The 22,972-nt window shown below is 46.9% G+C and overlaps 6 protein-coding genes across 6 annotated transcripts; 5 read left to right on the top strand and 1 right to left on the bottom strand.

Moving 5' to 3' along the window:
• Positions 1 to 214: 214 nt before the first annotated feature.
• EYB26_004443 (uncharacterized protein) lies at positions 215 to 4,097 on the top strand (the record flags this gene model as incomplete). Its single annotated transcript, XM_054263734.1, has 4 exons — positions 215 to 733; positions 793 to 972; positions 1,031 to 1,991; positions 2,050 to 4,097. The coding sequence occupies 4 exons, from the start codon at positions 215 to 217 to the stop codon at positions 4,095 to 4,097; spliced, it is 3,708 nt and encodes a 1,235-aa protein (XP_054119709.1).
• A 1,087-nt stretch (positions 4,098 to 5,184) lies between these two features.
• EYB26_004442 (uncharacterized protein) lies at positions 5,185 to 6,375 on the top strand (the record flags this gene model as incomplete). The annotated part of the gene is made up of 2 exons (XM_054263733.1): positions 5,185 to 5,371; positions 5,429 to 6,375. 2 exons carry the CDS (start codon positions 5,185 to 5,187, stop codon positions 6,373 to 6,375), a joined length of 1,134 nt encoding a protein of 377 aa, XP_054119708.1.
• A 1,911-nt stretch (positions 6,376 to 8,286) lies between these two features.
• EYB26_004441 (uncharacterized protein) lies at positions 8,287 to 9,808 on the top strand (the record flags this gene model as incomplete). The annotated part of the gene is made up of 4 exons (XM_054263732.1): positions 8,287 to 8,358; positions 8,691 to 8,762; positions 8,828 to 9,386; positions 9,453 to 9,808. The coding sequence occupies 4 exons, from the start codon at positions 8,287 to 8,289 to the stop codon at positions 9,806 to 9,808; spliced, it is 1,059 nt and encodes a 352-aa protein (XP_054119707.1).
• Positions 9,809 to 12,053: 2,245 nt separating this feature from the next.
• EYB26_004440 (uncharacterized protein) lies at positions 12,054 to 16,391 on the top strand (the record flags this gene model as incomplete). The annotated part of the gene is made up of 3 exons (XM_054263731.1): positions 12,054 to 12,233; positions 12,293 to 14,677; positions 14,730 to 16,391. 3 exons carry the CDS (start codon positions 12,054 to 12,056, stop codon positions 16,389 to 16,391), a joined length of 4,227 nt encoding a protein of 1,408 aa, XP_054119706.1.
• A 1,994-nt stretch (positions 16,392 to 18,385) lies between these two features.
• On the top strand, positions 18,386 to 19,292 carry EYB26_004439 (uncharacterized protein; the record flags this gene model as incomplete). Its single annotated transcript, XM_054263730.1, has 3 exons — positions 18,386 to 18,837; positions 18,921 to 19,078; positions 19,138 to 19,292. 3 exons carry the CDS (start codon positions 18,386 to 18,388, stop codon positions 19,290 to 19,292), a joined length of 765 nt encoding a protein of 254 aa, XP_054119705.1.
• Positions 19,293 to 19,959: 667 nt separating this feature from the next.
• Positions 19,960 to 22,377, bottom strand: EYB26_004438 (uncharacterized protein; the record flags this gene model as incomplete). The annotated part of the gene is made up of 6 exons (XM_054263729.1): positions 19,960 to 20,064; positions 20,115 to 20,952; positions 21,005 to 21,593; positions 21,653 to 21,927; positions 21,989 to 22,053; positions 22,132 to 22,377. 6 exons carry the CDS (start codon positions 22,375 to 22,377, stop codon positions 19,960 to 19,962), a joined length of 2,118 nt encoding a protein of 705 aa, XP_054119704.1.
• Between the last annotated feature and the right edge of the window lie 595 nt (positions 22,378 to 22,972).

Raw genomic sequence — 22,972 nt, 5'->3', positions numbered from 1 at the left:
CATCTTCTCAGCAAGCTCAACGATCCATCCAACAAGCACGCGGCCCTGCTCAGTCTATCGACAGCTTCTAGAGCAGGGACCTATTCAACCGCCGTCTGCGCTTTTATCACCAAGGTTGAAAATTTGCTCGAGAACTGTTCGTTTTTTGCCGATCGCATTCAATCGTTTCCATCGTCGTTAAATCGCTTCCGCGGACCTTCGATGAGCACGACCCATGCCTAAACTAGGGAGCGTCTTGGGCGCAACCCGTGGAGGCAAGCAAGATGCGGTCAATTCGGGACGCGGTGGACGGACTCGAGGACCTGGTGCTGTAGGTTCCAAATTCCAGTCGAATCGCGGCGCACCTCGAGGACGTGGAAGAGGCCAGGCTCGTCCTGGCCGGTCTTCAGCTAGCGACGCCAGAGCTGTCGGTGGGAAGGAGTCAGGCTTCGGCGCCCCTGCTTCTAGCTCGCCCTTTGCTGCGATAAAAAATGATACCACCACGGCCTCGTCACCATTCGGCGCACCGCAAGCCACATCTGGATTCGGGAAACCATCGTCAAGCCCAGCAAGCATCTCCAATGGATTTGGAGCGCCTTCCATCGCACACCAGCCCATAGGAAACTTAGTTCAATCGAGGCGAGATCCTCGTCCTAAGGCTGCTTCGCACAAACGCGCTCCTAAGAACCAGATGACAGAACCGACCTTGACGGGCGGCAGTACGCCAGTCGACTACCAAGAACGATATGAGAAGGTACGACAAATCCATTGGAAATTTACGACCCTAACTAATATATTCCTATTTTTGCGAAGTTGAAACTCGACCGGATCAAACAACGAGAAAATGCCATCAAACAAGGTCAAATGGCTGATCCCAATCAGCCGACTCTGCTGAACAAGGCAATAACTCCTGTGGGAACGTGTACCACAATGTGTCCAGAATTCGAGCGGGTGGAGAGAATCGTTCAGAAGATGGTTGACAGAGCTGAAAAGGTATCATTTGTTGTTGTGACTATGTGTTACATCCTACTAATTTCGTACTCGAATACAGAGCCTCGATCCGACTACAGACACTTTGGAAGTCACGGAATTAAAGATGTTAAAACGGTTCAGACGATCTGCAGCCGGTTATGACGAACAGTTACCATCCGATATTCGCACACCAAACACTCTTCTCCAAACCATGAATTACCTGATTCGCCATGTCGTCAGCGGTCCTGAACCCCTTGGTTTGATTCACAAGTTCGTTTGGGATCGGACTCGTTCTATACGGAATGATTTCTCTGTTCAGCAATTGACAAATATCGAAGATATCAAAATAGCCGTAAAGTGTTTGGAGCGTATAGCCCGTTTCCACATTGTCTCATTACATTTGCTTTCCTCCCCCGACAACGAAGAACAATTCGACCACCACCAGGAACGGGAGCAACTCAACAACACAATGCTATCTTTGATGCATTACTATGACGATAACAGAGATCGAATGAGCTTTCCGAACGAGGCAGAATTTCGTGCTTACTATATTGTCTTGGCAATTCACGATCAGCGCCCTGACGTGGAAGATCGTGTGCAAAAATGGCCTCTGGAAATCCTTCAAAGTCCCAAGGTCCAAGTTGCTTTGGAACTTCTAGCAGCTGCAAATAACTACTGGGAGTATCAGGTTGTTTTGGATGAAATGCGGTCCAGTGCAATCTCTCAGGGGTTCTATGATAGGTTCTTCAGCCTAGTAGATTCGCCAGCTGTGTCGTATCTAATGGGCTGTGTCGCGGAAATATACTTCAACAACGTCAGGCAAACCGCTATCCGGTCAATCTGGAAAGCGTACTGCCGTGTCCCCATCTCTCAGCAACACAAAAACGAAGAATGGACTATATCTGAGCTCACCCGTGTACTCTATTTTGATGATGAGTCACAAGCCGAAATTTTTTGTGAAGAGCAAGGTCTTCAATTGTTGGAAAGGAGTGACGATGTATTGTATCTCAACTGGGGAACAAGCAGCATTGATATCGTCGGTACGTTCGGCTAATCATTGACTTGCCTTGGCTATTCAATCTAACTCAACTTGTCTAGATTTTGCACCTTCTTCACAACATTCCTATTCCGATAAATACGTTGAAGCGAAACGTGGTGGTAGAACCCTTGCCGCCATCATTCTTGGATTGAATATCAAACAAGCGGCCGCCCGGGGCATGATTGACGTCTCCTTGTTACCGAGTAATAATTACGGCTCTCCCATAGACGAAGACGACAATGAACTTTTCGTCGCTCAAGAAGAATCGCCTGTGCAACAGGACGCAGCAACGCCCGTTCAAAATTCCTTTAAGGCCTTGCCGCAACCAGCTACTGGATTTACAGTGCCCTCAGTTACTTCGAATGGGCCTTTCGGGGTATTTCAACCACCCGCTGTGCCAGTGGAAACAACTCAGACGTCCACAGCTACGAATATCTTCTCATCCAATGCCCCCGCAAAGCCTCTTTTTGCTCCTAGTTCTTTGTTTGCACCATCAATAGATGTCCCTACCCAGAAGCCATCCTCACCCTTTCAACCTCCTTCAACATCAACCCTATTTCAGAGCACTACCTCCACAAACCCACCAAAGCCATCAATCTCATGGCCAACCTCTTCTCAAAGCTCATCCACACCTTTGACCTTGGCTCCGACGTCTGTTGAGCAACCCAAGACAACCTTTTCGTGGCCAGCTGCTTCTCAAAGTTCGGACAGTATTCTTAAAGCTTCCGAACCCGCAGCTACCTCTACAGAACCCAAGCCATCGTCTGTTTTTGGTCAATCGATTTTCTCCGTTCAAAAAGCAGCTTCAGAAGTCCTTCCCCCAGTCACAACAACCGAAGCAACAAAGCCGTTGTTTTCGTTCGTACCAACTAGTCAGCCCTTAGGAACGGAACCTAAGGCTCCTGATATTCCGGCAACTACAAAGGTTTCAGAGCCACTATCCATGAAACCGTCATCATCCTTCTCCTTTCAGCCTCCAGCCTTTTCTACTACCCCGGACATATCTAAACCAGCATCAGAATCTATCTTTTCGAAAATACCACCCTCACAGCAACCATCAATTACATTTACGCCAACTCAGACTACCACAATCGCCAATGTTCCAACTCCGCTATTTTCACAACCGGCAGACGAATCAATCTTTGCAAAAGAAACAGGACAAACACCTGAAAAGTCGCCTGTCACTTCGCAACCATTATTTTCTACTACCATCCAGTCCTCCAGCATTGATAATAATGTAGTGGCGAATGGTCAAGAAGAGCAGATAAGTGAAGAGACGGAGGTCCAATCAGAGCAAGAACAAGCCCCTGTCGAAGACCTTGGTGCGGAAAGTCATTTGCCCAATCCGGAGACTTTTTCCAAATCGGAAAGCGCCATCGAAGAATCTTCGGCCTCTCGCAGGTCATGGATCGAGACTCTAAGGCAGTCAGCAATAGAGAATCGAACGTCCAAAGGAAACAAGAAGCGGCCACTGGAAGCTGAAAACGATGAGGCATTGCAAAATCAAGAAGAGATATCAGGACTGATTAATGAGCCGCAAGTACCTGCTGAGCTTGAAGAAGTTCCCAAACCAAAGCGTGCTCAACGGAAGCAAAAGAAATCACTCGCCCTAGCCTCAATAGCACCACTCCCGACACTACCAATTCTTGAGCAAGTCAAGAAGCTGACAGAAGTCAAGCGGCCACTTGAAGACGAAACCGTGTCTTCTAGAACATCCCAAATCGATGAAGATGAAATTCTTCTCTCGGCAGCCCGTATCGCGGCAGAACAATTGAAGAATGGCCCAAGACTTCTCGACAGGACTACAGACTATCTCTACACGGATCCTTTCCGCTCTTCTACATTCGGAAGAAGTGTAAACTCTGACTCACGGTTATCGTCGTCTCTGTCATCTTCACTATCTGGCTCATCGCCTTATGCCCGCATCAATGGGTATGATGTTGCATTGGCTCCCGAAACACCCCTTGGTCTTGGCCGCACTCTCTCCCGAACAGAACAACGTCTCAGACTCACTGGAGGAAAAGGCCTAGCATATAAGCCAATTCAACACACGCCAGAGAAACCGACGTCGAGCAAACAGCCACATAAAAAACGAAGTCTGCCTTGAGCGGGTATACTGTTTGGCGGTATACCGTTTTCCATTTGATTCATTTCATTCTATTTTTCCTTCATGTACATAACAGATATCTTCTGACGGCGGATGATGAGTTGTTGGTTTTCCTGCACTAATGGAGTTCCTGGGTATTTGGGTTTACTTTTAAACATTTATGTACATCAATCAAAGCATGGCGCTGTTGGTCTATCTAGCTATGTTACTGCTATATTTGAATATCATGGTAGAATGTATATCCATTTCTCCTCTCGGGAGTTTCACGTTGGTAGTATCAAAGTAATAAACTCTCTTGCATAGCAATCAGCATAGTATAGAGAAGCATTTTTTTACCCATTCTATCTGCCACGAGGGAGTCGTATTCAGGGCTTCCAAGTGCAGTGTGGACTGTATATGCGAATCGCCACCTTATTCTTTATCAGCCAATGGGTAATCTTTCATCTTCCAATTCTAACAAATAATATCAATTGGCCATGAATAAAACTGGGTTGCTCCCAGTTGCAGCATCATGTAATTTTTGGTATTTTTCGTGGGCCTTTTCCTTCTAGATGGTATCATTGAGCTGTTCCTAGCTTCTTACCCGTTACGGATGTTGATAATCATGTGATTTCTCCCCGCTTATTTATAGCCACGCCATTTCAACGTACGTTATTCAATCCCATGTACTTGAGACATGATGCAAAACGAATTCTGACATAGATTGCAGGTTTTATAGTTACACCCATCCCGTTCTTGAGCGAGTGGTGTTAGCGAGGAGCTGGTTCATGTTTGTGTGGTACAACATATATACCCACGCGACTTCCGACAATTCTACGGCAGCAGGCCAGATAAAGAAGTTTGCCGGGGCATCAACCATTGATTGATGCATCCCTCTTATTTTACATCTCGTATTATCCAAAGACCAATCACCAACGCGAGGCATGTCAGGATATCACAAATTTGGCCTTATCAACCACACCAGTTGTATGCATTGATCACTAGTCGAAACACGCAATCAGCAACAAGACCGATAACTACCGCTACCACCTCCACATCTAAAAACAGAATCAAACAATCCAGTCATCTAACTATCGACAAATCTGGAATGAGGATCGCAACCCTCCAGTTTGCGCCTCGACTGGGCGACGTCGAGGGCAATATTAAACGAGCAGACATGTTACTAAGGTTGACGCCGCCAGAAGATGGCGATGGACTTCACTTTGTTGACGGAAAACCTGGAATCGAGGAGCTGCATCCTGATATCCTTGTTCTGCCAGAAATGGCCTTTTCAGGTGATACACATATTTCGTGCAAAGACCTGGACAGACATGTACTAATCTGTGGTACAGGCTACAATTTTCCTTCGTTAGAAGCTATAACGCCTTATCTGGAGTATCAGGGCAAGGGCCCATCTGCACTGTGGGCTCAAAGAACTGCACGACGTCTCAAATGTAAAGTCTGCGTGGGGTATCCCGAAATTTATCGAAACCCGGAGGTCTCTAGCGTCAATGGAACTAATGAAAATGGGTTGGTCACAAGTCCGGCCAAATTGTATAATTCCCTGGTAGTCGTGGATGAAGCAGGACAGGTTATACACAACTATCGAAAACGGTTCTTGTATTACACGGATGACTCGTGGGCAAGTGAAGGTGAAGCAGAGTGGAGTTTTAAATCCTTGGAGTTTCATACAGGGATGTCGGATGTTGACACGACGGCGGCAGCAATTCAGCCACAAACAACGAGAAAATCGATACAAATCCCGACCACATTCGGAATCTGTATGGACATCAACCCGTACAAATTCGAAGCACCATGGGACGCCTACGAATTCGCACATCGAGTCCTAGACTCCCAGTCCCATCTCGTCATTCTCTCTGCCGCCTGGCTTACAACCGATGCAGATAGTCTTGCTCTCAAAACGGGAGAGTTACCTGACATGGATACATTCAATTACTGGCTCCGTAGATTCTGGCCATTAATCGAACAGAAAATCAACTACGGCGATAGACAGCTCGAAGGCTTTGATTCTTCGACAGAGACAAAAGTCATTATCGTCTTTGCTAATAGAACTGGAATGGAGGATGGAGGCCCAGGGTGTGTTATTCCGCATGCGGTGTATGCTGGGACGAGTACTATTGTTGCGATCACGCAGAAGAAAGACTCGTCGGCGCTGGATGTCAAGATTCATTGCTGGGGCATTAAAGGGGCGAGAGAGGAAGGGATTTGTTTCGCGGATACTGAGTCGGAGCCGGAGATGGCATTTGTCATGAAAAAGATTGGTGATTCAACTGATTGAATAGCTATAAATTCCATCATGGTTGTTCTCCACACACACCACACACACAGGATAGACTTGCACAAAAGTTGTTCAGAACCGGGTACCCTTGCTTTGGCTCGGGTGGAATAGGTTTGTGTCTAAGAGCCTTCCTTGGGGGAGCTGGATCAAACAGTAACTTCCAATTGGGAAATATGATATGCAACCACCAGATTTGTAACGGGGTGTCATTATGGAAAGTGGCCCATGTGACTATTGGTCACATTATTCATTTCGAGTGGATAGATAGCGAGTCAGATAGGCTTATCGTATACACATCTACACTACCAAGGAGAATAGTCTCTGAGAAAATAATCAAGAGCGTCTTTTTCGAAGTCTTGATCAGTGCTGATGCCCCAAAACATCTATTACCAAGGATCATGCTTCCAATCTCATAAGCTATAGCAAAATACCAATGGGCTCAAACTGTGTCGACACCAGTTCATAATTACCAGGAGAAACTATATCATCAAATCCCTCAGGTTTCACCAACCGTCAAAGTCTTACCCTCGATACGAAATCTGATTGGCAGGTAGGTAACAGCACATACGACCTCAAATGTATTGAGCATGTGACGACTCCAACCCTCCATATCAGCTATGGTGGGGTACATACTCTGTACGCCTGAAATTAAATTTTGCTTTTTTCTTTTTTGAACTTTCTTAGTGAAGATTAAGATCTGACATTTGATGCTATCGAGATCTAGGAAGGAAGGGCCGTGGGTTATGTCTCAGGTTCGACTCATTGCACACCAGTCTAACGATGGAAACTTGGAAGCATCCAACAGTACTGCCATGCCATGGCACTCTCGCTTGTCGACAAGCAGTTGTACTGTGTATAGTTAAAGCTGTCTGTTCCTGTCAGCTTGTACAACATAGGGACGGCCCGAAAACAGATCAAGCTCCCCTATCCGTCCGTATCTTTCCTTTTCTTTCACAGTTGTTTGGCTTCGGTGTCATCTGCCCTGAAATGACTACGCACATCATTCCATAGTTAATCCATACATAGTCTGGGCCTGCACAATAGGATTTCCAGAGCCCAAGGATGTCACCTTAATGTGCCTCTCAGATGGAGGGCTGGACCAGGCACGTGTGGGCACGTCACGGGCTCTCGGCCAATCAGATCGCTGACTCGGATGATCTGACCAGTGACGGCTGAGCCACGGGATCGTCACACATGATCAGAGACTGGGTTTTTGATACACCATGGATAAGAAAATATCGAAATAGTAAATTTAGCGAGGGAGTTAGAGCAGGGAATATCTGTCAAAATTAATAAATAGTGAAATTTCTGAAAAATGTGATGATGTTGTAGTAGTAAACACATCAAAATCTTCCAAAAGTCTACTCTGTAGTACTGCTGTTTCCGGCGGCACGCGCGGAGCCTATTGGCTGAGAGGGCCTGGCCCGGTCAGGTGATCGACACTTCTGGTCTGTCTCGCTCGCCGCACAGCTTTCTTTCTGCCTGAGGAATACTCAAGGACGTCCTCGCCACGTGAGCAGCCCGCCCTCTCTCTCTCTCTTACTTACTTCGCGATTCTCTCAGTTCGAGCTCATTATTTCCCCATCCAAGAATTCTGTGATTCTCTATTTCTTAATGTGCTCATAGTCCCTGTTTCGACTATTCTCTGCAACTTTCCCTCTTCATTTTCGACATTTCCATCTGTTTATTTTCTCTTCTCGAATTTACCATATTCGGACTACGATATACTCGGCCCATACTCACCTGATTTCCCGTGACTTCTTGTCAGGTGATATCGAACAAAAACCAAAGCTACAACTCCTAAGGTACGTTGCTCTCCACTTTGCTGCGAATCATGTCTATCATCACCATGCATCGCGACAGCCACCAAGAGTTGTAACCAGGCAGAAACAGATGTTTCCATGCATAACTATGGACACTGTTCTTGCCAGGTTGCTGCTCACGGTCGGCCATGATGCTGTTTTGCGCGTTGCAGTTGTTGCTGTTTGTTGGTCGCGTTCTTGCACGGTCGCATCATTGGCTGGATGACTAAGAGATCAACTTTATGTTCACAATCTACTCTTTGGATTTTCTTATCAAAATATAAATGATCAAGTACCTTTGAGGAATTCTGATTGTGAACATCTTGTTGCCTGTTACCAGCCATTTGCGTGTGATTGTCCGATGTTTACCGACGCGTTCCTCGCCTTGCCTGTACCCCGCAATAGAAATTCCTACCTACCTTGAACAATCAAAAGACTCATTACAGAACACTATATCTTTCTACTTCAAGTTTGCTTTTGAGCTTTCCGAGCTATAGACTAATGTGATTCCAGCTGATCGCTGCAAAGCAGCAGGCATTATTCAAAATTAACGCGACGGAGGACTTGACCGGTCCAATCACCTCGGTACGCTATCTACCAGGATAGACCAACTTTACCCAAGCCTACAGCTTGCTCATGGAATGATTCAGTTTGACACGAGTCTGGTCACAATGTCTGACAATAGTTTGACCAATGCCGATATGAACGGCAACAAACGGAAACGCGAAGATGAAGACAGCGTCGGACCTGACCCTCAGCGTTTGGCGACTTCCCACGGCAGCGCCAACGGCAACATCCCTGGCCTGACGAGTCCTACTGACACACAAGCGTTTACCCACTCGGCACTGGGACACTATGACGGCTCAACGTCCGATCTCAATATTGACGAACAGCTGCTCACCCATGTCGCGCAATCGAACGGCATGCCAGATGACAATACATTGACTGCGAATGCAAAGGCGGCTCTTGCTGCAAATCCACAAAACAAGTACCCCACCGGCCCCGATGGAGGGTTTGATGGCCAGATTTCACATGGCCTCCCATTTGCCGATCAGCTCGCACACGCTACTGGCGGGCTTACTTCACATGGACCACATGAGTCAACGGCGGCGGCAGTTTACGCGGCCCGCGAGGCTCAGAGTATGACTACGAAGCCGACTGTCGGATCGCCTGAATGGCATGCTCTACGCAAGAACAACCACAAAGAAGGTATGCAAAGTTTTACTGTCGAGTTTTCTTTCTTTCTCAAGGGACTTTTGCTAATTCCAATCTTAGTCGAACGTCGTCGTCGTGAGACCATTAACGAAGGCATAAATCAAATAGCCCAGCTGGTGCCTAATTGCGACAAGAACAAAGGAGCCATCCTTCAGCGCGCCATAGAGTACATCTCCCAACTTCATGAAGAGAAGAAACAAATGAACACGCGCTGGGAACACACAAATCTCACTACACAACAAGCCCTCGCCGAGATCAACACACAGAATGCCAAATGGAAAGCAGAAGCCAACCGACGAGGCGACATTGCACTGAAATGGATCCAGCGTTGTCGAGAGGCGAACCTCAAATTTGACGATTATGACGACGAAAAAGATCTAGGTCAACTGGACACCGATCATACTCAGAATATTTGAGCATAGCCGGGTTGGCTGAGACTTTGAGGGTTTCTTTTCTCACGTGACTAGTCATGTGATTGTTTCCTTTCAATCACTTCTTGTCATGGTGCTTTTTATCGAGTGGTATTCTTTATGAAATTGAGTACTACAGATTTATACTCGTTATACCGAGACTGGTTTATCTGCGTGGGCGTTGTCAAGGGTTTGACTCGGAAACAGAATGTCTATGACATGGCCCACGTCATGTCGAAGCCAGGTTCCCGCTTTCTTCATATCTGCTATTTGATTTTATCAGTATTTTCCTCCATGTAGGCTTTCTTTATTATTATTGGGACTGGGGCAGGCGATTCGGGTGCACGGGGTTTCTTTTTTTCTCCTCCCTTTCTATTCAATTCCCATTGTTCATCAGGATTGTCTGGCGGTATCGATACAACTGATTGTTTTTGAGTCATGTTAGTCTTATTGTCGAGCTTGAAGACCTCTGAGAAAGTGTTTGTCTTTGTTTCTTGCTTCTCTCAGTCATATACTCCGTATGTTTATGATATCTGCTAATTTAAGAACTTTTACGATATGATGTGGACTTGCGGATGATTCGGTAGATGGTCTAGCTAGTTTAAAGCTTTCCTCTTGATTTATTAGGGACGTGGATGAGGAGATATGAATGAACTCTGATATATGGAGGTTCCGCTGGGACTTACTGACGCTGACTAGGGTTTTGTTTGCTAACCCTACATCTGGCACTTGGAGGTCTTTGAACACGACGCATCATTGCCGCCATTGGGTTATGCTGTCGCGATACATGAAGGGAACTTTCATATAACAATGTTGTTTTTGTATGGCATCCGACGGTGATCATCCCGAGTTGATACCCTCGCGCCGTTTGCTTCCCCATACACTTTGATTGATACTGGACGTAACAATGAACTATATGATCCAGTAACAACTCAAAAACTCGCCCCTTAGTTAATTGATTTATAATGACCTTTCATCACCTGACGACTTCATACCTAAACCCGCTTGAAAAACCTCGAGTTGGGCCAATCATTGCCTAGGAAATTGACATTAGTCAGGCTAGTCGGAATACGGAGTCAGCCGAAGCCCGAACTCCGGTTCTCGTTTACGTCGTATCGGAGTAATGTTAGGCCTTTGATTAGTAAGAGGAGCCGTGGATCCTTGGGTTTACTAGTTAACTACAGAGTGTGTGTACTTGTACTGTGTGTATGCTCTTTAGTTACGTATTGATCGTCACGAATTGAACGTCGTTCGGGCGCGACTGGCCTCGGGCCCGAGTACTATACATTGTTTAGTCGCACAGATCAGGGAGAGGTATCCACCAACATCAACGTCAAAAGAAACCAACAAAGAAGTACGTACGTACATACAATGCATAGTTACATGGTACGTGCTACGTCCAATTACCGTGGTCCAGATCTTTAGTCCACCGAATCGGAGACCCTATCGGTCAGAATCGAGCACAAATCTGATAACCACGGGTTCGATGATCCGAGACGGTGGAGATACCGTGCACAACTCGGCGTCCAGCCAATTGACGGAGATTTGCTCTGTATTAGTTATACCGTAACATTACATAACGCCCATACTATGTAGTTTAGAGCTTGTGCGGAACTCCGACAAATAGTTACTTTACCATGTACGGAGTAGTAACTATACTAGTTACGTAGTACTCCGTAGAGTATAATATAATACGGGCCCTGTGGTGGATGTTAGTGGGTGTCCAGAACGGCCGAACGTTGGAAAGTGGAAACCAACTGCTGCTCTGTAATATTTCATCTGAACGGACTTTAGAGACGGGGTTTAAGAAGCTTCGCCTTTTTTTTTTGCCTGAGAGGATTAGATTGATGTTACATATAGTCGCGACGTCTACCTGTTTTTGTTTCCATCTGACGCATTTCTTTCGGTTCCGTCACGATACTGCACAGCATCTTTCTATAAAGTACTTGTTAACCTGTCTACGGGAGGGGAGCCAGTAAAATTATGCCGTCTCCGTCTCCGATACTCTAGGCCTTACTTACTTACACTGGATTACAATCTGCGACCTCACGCATCATTGGCCTTAATTCTTCTCCTTGCCTCAAAAGGCAGCAGATCAGACCGTGTCGATCACTGACCGAACAACCATTCTTGTATACCTCTCCAAGAGATCATATACGCGGTCATCCCCGCTTACCCTGAACCATTTTATTCCAAGAAACAACAAAAGACGGCCCGAAACAATAAACAAACACATAAAAAGAGAATACACATGTCGGAAGCTAAGGAAGAGGGAAGTATTCCCTCTGCCAAACGGACATGGCTTTCGCGACTGGATCCTCTCAAGAGGAGACGACCACCACCAATTCCAGATGAGAGGATAGAGTCACCCGAATACAGAGCTAATTTTGCGAGCTTGATTACCTGGCATTGGATCAATCATCTTATGTTTGTACGTTTTCGTTTTCTGTCCTCCTATAGCTTTGCGTCTATCTAACTAACGTTGTACAGGTCGGGTATCAAAGACCCCTCGAAGAAAATGACATTCCCCGCGTGAACCCCAACCGCTCAATCACCGTGATGGCCGCGGCATTACACGCAAATTTCGAAAAGCGCGTAAAGGCTGGTTCCAAGAACGCGCTTGTCGGAGCTATTTATGAGACTTACAAATTTGAAATTGTGCTCGGTGGTTTGTGCTGTGTGCTTGGAAGCGTGGCGCAGATCATATTACCATATCTACTAAAGTATCTGATTGCCTTTGCGACGGATGCGTACCTGGCACAGTATACTAACCAAGTAGCTCCATCGATTGGCACAGGTCTAGGATGGGTTTTTGGACTATCGGCTATGCAGATTCTGGCGAGTATCGGTAACAATCAGTTCATGTACCGAGGAATGGTGGTTGGAGGTCAAGTGCGCGCTGCTCTCATCTCGCTCATTTTCAGCAAGGCCATGACCATCTCCGGCCGAGCCAAGGCTGGTTGGAAACCGCCCAAGACGCCTCCTGCAGATATCACGCCTGGAAGCGACGAAGAAAAGGCGTGGTATGCTGAGCAGCTGGAGGAAGCTAAGCTGAGTGTGCAAGGATGGAGCAACGGTCGCATTATCAATCTCATGTCTACCGATACGAACCGTATCGACAAGGCTGCTGGTTGGTTCCACTTGATCTGGACCATTCCTCTGGTTGTGCTTATCACCATTGCCCTGCTCCTGGTCAATTTAACGTATAGTGCCCTACCCGGTATTGCGCTTTTCCTGCTATCGACTCCGTTCTTGATGTTGACCGTCAGGCGCATATTCGGAATTCGCGCAAGAACCAACAAATTCACCGATGAAAGAGTTAGTCTGACGCAAGAAGTCCTCCAAGCTATCCGATTCGTGAAATACTATGCCTGGGAGTCGGACTTTCTGGACCGTATCTCGGCCATTCGACGTAAGGAGATTCATGGTGTGCAGCTCATGTTTATGATTAGAAACGTTATGACTGCCGTCGGAACTTCTATTCCAATGTTCGCGTCAATGTTGGCTTTTATTACATTCTCGCTTACGAACCATGCGTTGGCGCCGTCGGCTATTTTCTCGTCACTGTCCCTTTTCAACGGTCTTCGACTACCTTCTATGATGTTGCCTATGGTCATTGCTTTGGTGACGGATGCTTCTTCGGCCGTGACTAGAATTGAGGCGTTCTTATTGGCTGAGGACTCACAGCTTGATATGCAGCCACAGGCAGTCGACAGTGAGAATGCTGTTTCTATGGTAGACGCCGCATTCACCTGGGAAAAAGCTGTTGACGGCCAGGATCACCAAGGGCCTCAACACAGCAAGGGTGCAGGAAAAAAGGACAAGAAAGGCAAGAAGGGCGAGAAAAAGGCAGAGAAGATGGCCGAGAAGACCGGAAAATCCAGTGAAACATCTTCCACCGATGGAGATGAAAAGGTTCATGAAGGTACAACCGAGTCGGGCCAAGAACCGTTCAAAATCCACGATCTCAATATCAATATCGCAAAGGGCGAATTTCTAGGTGTTGTTGGAAGTGTAGGATCCGGCAAAACATCTTTCCTTGCATCACTTGCCGGCGAAATGCGTAAACTCAATGGAGTCGCCATTGTTGGAGGATCAAAAGCGTACTGTCCCCAGAACGCATGGATCCAGAATGCCACTGTCGAAACCAACATTACTTTCGGTCAAGAGCTGGATGAAGAGAAATTCAAACGAGTTGTCGAGGCTTGCTCTCTTCGCCATGATCTAGAGGTTCTTCCTAATGGTCGGTACACACAGATTGGTGAGCGCGGTATCAATCTGTCTGGTGGGCAAAAGGCTCGTATCAGTTTGGCTCGAGCGATTTATGCAGACACTGACATTTTGTTGCTTGACGATCCTCTCTCGGCCGTTGATGCGCATGTTGGTCGTCATATTATGGAAGATGCCCTTTGCGGAGTACTAAAGGATAAATGCCGAATCCTCGCTACGCATCAACTTCACGTTCTACGCCATTGCGACAGGATTATTATGATGGACAATGGAATGATCGTCGCAAACGACACATATGAAAATCTGGTCACAAACAACGAAAGGTTCAAAGAGATGATGACGACGGTTGATCATGACCACAAGAAAGAGGACCTTGAAGAAACCCCTGCTACGACTGAGGCTACTGTTCAGAAAATCGCATCCATCGCAAAACACCCACAGGATGATCTGATACAAGAGGAAGGCCAGTCGGCTTCGGGGGTGAGCAGTAGTATCTATTTCAGATATTATGCAGTTGCAGGCTCGGTTCTTCTCGTTCCATTGATTTTGTTGCTGTTGATCTTGTCCTCAGGTAGTGCTATTGTCACTAATTTGTGGTTGGCTTGGTGGACGTCCAACAATTTTGGCTACAGTACCGGAACATACGTAAGTCCCCATCATTAAGGTTGTACGCGTGCACAGTTACTGACTTGTATAGATTGGTGTCTATGTTGCACTAGGGGTTGGCTCAGCAATTTTGCTGTTCATCTACTCGACCGCACTTTCCATGTCAGGTACACGATCCAGCAGACTCCTGCTGAAATATGCTATTCGCCGAGTTCTACGTGCACCCGTCTCATTCTTCGATACAACACCTCTTGGCCGAATCATGAATCGATTTTCTAAAGATGTGGATACTTTGGATAATAACATGACGGACTCAATGCGTCTTGCCACTATGACGCTAGCTCAAATCATTGCCGTCTTTATCCTTATTATCGCTTATTACTACTACTTTGCAGCTGCTCTTGGACCCTTGCTCGTGATTTATATCATGCTCGCTTTGTTCTACAACAGATCTGCGCGAGAGGTTCAGAAACACGAGTCGAGGCTACGTGGACATCTGTTTGCTCGATTCAACGAATCCGTCTACGGCATAGCAACGATCAGAGCATATGGTCGTTCGGAATCGTTCGTCAAGTCCATCAATGAAGATATTGATCAGATGGACAGTGCCTACTTTTTGACCTTTGCCAATCAGCGGTGGCTCGCTGTTCGACTTGATGTGCTTGGTGTGATATTAGTGTTTGTGACTGAAATCCTGGTCGTTACCTCTCGGTTCAATGTCTCGCCTAGCATCAGTGGTCTGGTACTGTCGTACCTCTTGTCCAGTGTTCAATTGCTTCAATTCACAGTCCGGCAAGCGGCTGATGTCGACAATAACATGAACTCAGTCGAAAGAATCGATTACTATGGAAGACAGATCGAGCAGGAAGCTCCTGCCCACACCATTCCGGTTCCCGAGGAATGGCCCAGCAAAGGAGAAGTCGTCTTTTCCGATGCTCATCTCAGATATCGTCCCGGTTTGCCGTATGCATTGGAACAATTCGACTTGCATATCCAACCCGGTGAACGGGTGGGTATCGTCGGACGAACTGGTGCAGGAAAGTCAACTATCATCATGGCGCTCTTCCGTATGGTCGAGTTGGCACAGGGCAAAATCGTCATGGATGGTATCGACATTAGCACGATCGGATTGAACGATTTGCGTTCGCGCATGTCTATTATCCCTCAAGACCCGACCTTGTTCGCGGGCACGATCCGATCGAATTTGGATCCCTTCAACACTCGCACAGACGAAGAACTCTGGGCCGCTCTCCGACAAGCCCATCTCATCGAAGACAACGCCAGCTCCTCCTCCAGAACCGAAATAACAGCCACAGACAAAGAAACATCCGTCAACGGCAATGGCAACAACATTCAACAATCCCAATTAACTCTCGACTCCATCGTCGAAGAAGGCGGCACCAACTTTTCTCTTGGCCAACGCCAGCTCCTCGCCCTTGCCCGCGCGCTCGTCCGCAATAGCAAAATCACAATCTGCGACGAAGCAACCAGCTCAATCGATTTTGAGACCGATCTCATGATCCAAAAGGCCATGTCGGAGGGTTTCAAGGGTCGCACATTGCTATGTATTGCGCATCGCCTTAAAACCATTATCGGGTATGACAAGATCTGTGTCATGGATAGGGGTAGAGTTGCAGAGGTCGCGTCGCCATTGGAATTGTTTGATGCTGGTGGTATTTTCAGGAGTATGTGCGAGCAGAGCTCGATCACGAGGGAGATTATAGTGGCGGCTGGAATGGAGTCGGAGGATTGATTGTATATGGGGGGGGGGGGGGGGAAATGGAGTCTTTGTACATATAATTAGACATTTGCATCGTATCGCATTGCATCATTGCATATTAGTTAATGATAATCATCTCTCAACATTCATTTTTCCTCTCTCTCTCTCTTTTTTTACCTCGCATGTTGGTAGAAACCAGTCTGGCTCTCATTTTGCTGTCAGATCCCGAGGTCATCTCGAACACAACCCTAACTTAAGTTAACTAGTTAGTCAAAAAAAAAATGGTTGACCCTTCAACCACACAAGACGAACTCCCCGCAATGCTTAACACCCCCAGTTCAAGGAAATACTACATTAGATCGGCGGGGTAGTCTGACTGACGAGTTCAGCAATGTAGATCGAGGCTCATTTCTCCGAATCACCTTCATAGCCACGAGAGCGATGCATTAATGATCAAAGCCTCGGAATAAATAATAGATGGAAGAGGTCTGACATGTGCAAACCCTGAAACCGCTCAAAATAGCAGCCTTGTATACGGGAGGGTCTATGCAGGCTCGTCTTGTAGTTTACTAGATTGATGTAGATGGCATCCTCGTGACCTCGAATGACGTAGAAATGTTACATCGATTGTTTAGGCGTTCTGCAAGAATGTGAACTGGAGTACTATGTAACTACTTATCGTTGAAGAATCATATGCCGAAATATTATAAGCACACTGAACTAAACGGACTGGGGCCCGGCCAGGGCCCCCCCCCCCAGGGCCCCCCCCCCCCTGGTGGAAGGCTGGGGGGAGGGAGGGGGGGGATGCAAGTAAATTAAAAGCCGGGGCATTAGTCTCTCCTTCTTCTTCACGGGGAACCCCGGACCTCACCCGAGTCTTCACATGAACAAACATTGAAATATTCCGATGTGGATATACTCCTTTCTCATGCTTGCGGGGTTGACAATTCTCCTTTCCAATTCTCCCAAACTACTTTCGTGTAGATCAATACATCGATCGGTATTGGGGGAGGGCGCAGCTGAAGATATCCGAATCCTTTGGCGGAATAATTATCCACTTCTTCCGTAAGGACGCTGGTAGCGGCCATAAAAAAATTTCATTCATTATGAATGGATCGCCAGGTTCAGCAACTTCCCAAGACAAGAGGGCATGAATCGATGTATATAGCACGTAGTCCATTATGATTTCCGCTCCAGGCTGGATGAACACCTAGACCTCGAGCCGGCGGACAACAAGTGGATCAGTTCAAGCGGTGAATGTACGAGAAAAGACTCCGATTTATCCTGGCATAGTAGCTATGCGTTCAAGTGCCGTGTTTAAACGTTTATTGGGTTCGATGTTCGCTTAGGGTTACATCCTGGTGACCAACCCGGCGCTTGGGTTTGATCAAGACAAGGTGTACGCAGCCAATCGATTCATGTTCATGTTCAATGTTCGTCTCGGACGCACAAAATGTCTTTTCGTGTATTGCCATGTAGTTTTATTCAAATATATCGAGACTTTTTTCCGATGAAAAGGGTCGAAGAACTTAAAAAACTCCAAATTCCCCAAATAGGAAATCATCCCGCCTGACGCGTACGTGGTCGATCCGTCATAAGGTTCACTGTGGGCATGGGGAATGGGGAGAAAGCCGTTTGTCTTCTCCGCACCTTTCTTTTTTTCATGTCTACACCAATTATCAATACAGATTGGTTTGGAGCTTGCCTAGTACCTAGTGACTCGTGACACAAGCCTCGACTACTCACGAAGGAACTGCAGAGAGTGCCGTTTGGGTAGTATCCTTCATTTTCCTGGACTATTAGGTAGAATAGGTCCGAGTGCAAGCTGTTTCTTTCATTTTTTTCTATTTGAAGCTTACTGTCTTCGGTGTTATAATAATGTCAGCCAGCATCTTAGTCAGGTAAAATGGAGACATATAAAGAGGGGTCTTGATCCTCCCCTATCCTCTATACTGAGATGGAGTAGCCAGCTGCTGTGCAGCAATCACCTATAAGCAGTCCCAAACATTTGAAAGACGAACAGCAAAATGCGTCCATCCTCCTACCTCAGCCTCCTCCTCCTCTCCCTCTCCTCGTCGCTAGCCCTAACCCACGCTATCCCCTTACCACTCGAACAACGCAACACCGTCCTTAACGAATTCCTAACCGCTCTTTTGAACCACCTGCCAAACATCAATGTAGCCATCAACGATGCAACAAGTATCATCACCAACTTGGACAACCTCCTGGCCAAACTAATCGGCGCAACTACCACCCAGAACCAATTCAGGTCAGGAGGGCCATGTGCAGAGTATACTCTGATCTGGGCGCGCGGAACCTCTGAGCCCGGTAATATGGGCGTATTGGTTGGACCGCCGTTGGTGTGGGCGTTGCAGGATGTCGTAGGAACGAGTGGGTTGACGATTCAGGGGGTTAATCATTATTCGGCTTCAGTGGCTGGGTATCTAGAGGGCGGAGATCCGAGTGGTAGCTCGAACATGTACGTCTCTCTCTCTCTCTCTCTCTTTGCCCTCAAGACCTTTGTCTGGGGTTGGGTGTTCGCTAACTCTTGATATTGGATAGGGCTTCGTTAATCTCAGAGGCATACTCCTCCTGCCCAAACACAAAACTCATTGCTGCCGGATACTCGCAGGGCTGCCAAGTGACGCACAACGCCATATCGCAATTGGACGCTACGACCGCGGCATGGATTGATAAGGTCTTGCTCTTCGGAGATCCAGGTAAGTCTCCAAAGCCCCCCTGACGATCGAAAGAAGAATCAGAAAGCTGACTTGAATAGACAACGGCCAAGCAATCCCCAACGTAGACTCGGCGAATGTGTACACTGCCTGCCATAACGGTGACAACATCTGTGACAACGGAGATTTGATTCTTGTGCCGCATCTGACTTATGCTGAGAATGTGGTTGCTGCTGCTGCTTTTGCTACTGCTTAATTGCTTATCGGCTACCTGATTAGTGCCTGTTGAGCGTGTAGTGGGGTGATTTTTCTTCATGTAAATCTTTCCCTGGGAAGGGTCTTGGGATATTGATGTTATGTTGATGAGCGATGAATAAAATTATGGCTTGATGTCTTCCTCGTATGCTCTACTATAACTATCCATGGATGCATTCAACTAGATGGACGAGTACGGCTGTACTCTACATACTCAATATTCAAGTAGAGCATCTTATTACCATATCATTAGTAATGTTTAGTAAAGGACAGACGGGCAGAAGCTCTATAATCTATGTCACAAGAAGAACAAAGTGGTATGATACATGATATCCTGGGCAACACCTTTTGAAGAAACCAACAACAACGAAAATAAAACACCTGATTAGGCGACTCCGTCCATAAGAGGGAGTGATAATGAAATAACTCATCGGAACACCAAACCCAGATTTCAAATAAAGTCACATGAAAAGCGAAAAAAAAGTAAATAAATAAAATAAATAAAAAGGAAGAAAGCAAGTATGTGAATGATAGCCGCTCGACAAATATATGTATAATGCTAAATGCGGTGGGTGGCGATGTTCCCGATAGATGCGGAAAGTTTGAAGGGGAGGGAAATAAGAAGAGGAAAGAATGAAGGAAGAAATTATACCGCATCACGTAATTCGTTAAACTGGAAGGTCATAGTTCATGCTGTCGGAATCAGGGCTTACATCCTTGATAGGATGGAAGAACATGGACGGCAATATCACACGGCCGTATCTCTTCTCGTACTATTATCAGTTAGTATTTGCATTCAAGCATAAAGCAGATGATTACTTACGGCTGGCCCTCCGGTCGTGTCCTTCTCCCATCCTAGGAAGTTCCAGTACAACCGACCAGGAACATTGCAGCGGTAGTACCAGGACAAATCTCTGAACCGTTGCTCACGACCCCATGAGAATGGGCTGTCCAAAGAGCTGCCTGACCGGCCGTTGACACCAGAGTTGAACCATCGGTCCATACGTTTAGGTGCAAGTGGCTTGTCTGACCAAATTGGGTGTGGTGCATACGAGGCTTTGTAACCATGAAGCAAAGCCACAGTTTGAGGATTCATCTCGGATCCAACGTGACGACCGTTCAGGTTTTCGTCGTCCATAGCAAGAACTAATCTTCTGGACACGCGGGAATGTGTAATGATAGTGGCTCTTCGTGGCGTTTCGGTGCCGAGATATCCAAACACATCGTCTCTCAACACCCAATTGGTGCGGTAAGGGTTGAAAATAGGCAAGAATCCAACAAAGTCGGCATCCTCGCCAACACCCCACTGATAGTCGTCATTTTCGGGCAAAAGAACTGGTGGAGTTGGGCCTTTGGGCGTTGGCAGCTTCTCTGCCTGCATTTCATAACCCAGACGACCCCAGACACCTGATCCACCCTTTTCGGCCACGAACTCTCGGAAGTCGGTGTCGTATTTGCCATGGATAGCGGGGATATAGAAACGCTCGCTGCGTTCCCAAAGACCGCGACGGGGTTGCTTGCGGCCGAATGATGCAATTGCTTCTGTAAATTCGTACATATGACCAGTGTAGCGGGTGTCGATTTCCCAGTTCCAGACAAAGTCGAATTCCGGATACTCCAAAACGAAGTGCTGAATGGGAAGCCATTGCGATTGATGGACACTAAGTCGTCAGTATTTCTAGACTGCTGAACTTTTAAAGAAGGGAAACTCACTTCAAAACCGCAGGATCGAGCTTGTTGTATCGCTTAGACACCATGGGAACATTCCAGAGGATAGTCATGTTCCAGAACTCAACAGGGATAAAGTCACGAAGGACTTGTTCGTATGTATCTTCCTGCTCGATAGGAATCTCGTCGTCCTTCACATGGACTAGCAAGAAAACCTCATACTCGCCGCCGGACTGAAGAGATAGCTCCTGAACCATTGAACGAATAACCTGCTTGTCGTTTTCGGAGTATTGCTTGTCGGTATAACTACGGATCAGAATGGCGGTGCGCTTTTCAGGAGCTGTTTCGGGATTAATGAGATTTCCCGGGCGTGATCGACGACCAAACCAAGAAGACAATCCACTGCTTTCGCTTGCCGAAGTGGTGTTATACCGACCGGCGTTTACCTGCACACATTCCTGTTGTAATCTTCCCCAGTTCACTGAGTCCCACTCAACTTTAGCTGGGCGAATCCAATCGGATGAGGGGTCATCTTCTCCGTATCCGTAGGCGGCGTATCTGGTATATCGATCATACGAAAGTTGTCCGTCGACACCGATCACTTCATGAGAGCCAAAACTGGGCTCGGGGAAGTCTTGGAAAGTCAGTTTCATTCATGAAATAATGTCACCAAGGTACCAGGTGTAGACATACTTTCCGGGACGCCGACGTAAACGCCGACGTTGTCATCCAAGCTTTGGTCAAGGGTTATGCCTCGAGGACCGACACAGGGAACAAAGGCGCCTCGATGCGTGCGTTTCCATTCTTCACTATTGTAGTCAGGGTAAGGGCGATAGATTTTGGCCGATTTTGCGATGTCGGCCGACTGGACAGAGGCACGGGGATCTTCGTAGATGTGGGAATTGTTGTAAGATGGACGCGGAGGCCTGATGTTGTTGTAGGTCGACTTGAAGTTCTTGAACTGGCTACTGCGAGGACGTTAGTTTGTTTGTTTCTTTCTTTTCCGAATGCGCATGTAAGATAACTGACGTAGTCACCGTTTTCGCCTCCTCAAGATATCTTTCCTGAGGCGACTTGTAGTTGAGTTTCACCTCCTAATGAACAATAATCATGTTAGCGCAACTCATTTCCGGAACCCATACATAATGGCGACTTCAATGGAAACAGCATACGGAAAAGGGACGCTGGTTAGCTTCCTGATCTCTCAGCTCATCGTCGTTTAATTTCTGAAATTCCCAGGCAACGCGACCGTCGGGCGGACCGTCTAGAAACTCGAACTCGGCGAAGGTGAAGACAAACAAAACGAAAAACACAGATAGCGAGAGGATGGATCGGAGACCCGTTCGAGCTGACATCATGTTGAGAAGATCACCGACAGATGCATTGAAGATGGCACCTGTACGAGCGATAAAGGTCATGCCGTGGATGAGAAGTTGGTTGACGGAAGGAAAGGAGAAAACAGAAGTGCCACTGAGACAAGGGAAAGGAGATTGGCAGATGGAGCCGACGGGAGGGGGCAAAGCGCTGCCACTGGAACGAGCGGTGATTGGTTGGTTGACGGATGCGGACAGGAACAGCCGGATTCAATATGACATGAAGTCTACGACGTAGTAAAGCGAATGAAGAGCGAATGACGGCTCAGAAGGCAAAAATTAAGAAGAGAAAGAGAGAGTGTGTGCTTACTATATAGTACTATGTATGTGCGTACTGGTCTTGCCGTGATCCGTCGGGCTAGACTAGACACATGATTCATATTATGACAACTTAATTTTTTTTTTTACAAAGATTATTTTGTCTGGCCTAGGCTGGAAGGGTACTTACTCCGTTCATTAATCTGACCATGCTGCGAACGAGTAAGTACGGAGTCCTCTGTTACAGATACTAAGCAACAACTCCTTGGTAAACTAGAATACGTGTCGGGTTGAATAATTTACACCAACCGAAGCCGGCGTCGCACGCTAGCACCGTTTATTTGCCACTACTCTGTAGCATCGATTAGTGCGGCGGCTCTTC

Source organism: Talaromyces marneffei, chromosome 3 (genome assembly GCF_009556855.1).
Source record: "Talaromyces marneffei chromosome 3, complete sequence".
NCBI lineage: Eukaryota > Fungi > Ascomycota > Eurotiomycetes > Eurotiales > Trichocomaceae > Talaromyces > Talaromyces marneffei.
The sequence above is the reverse complement of the archived record's forward strand: the minus strand, read 5'-3'. Positions and strand labels throughout refer to the sequence as shown.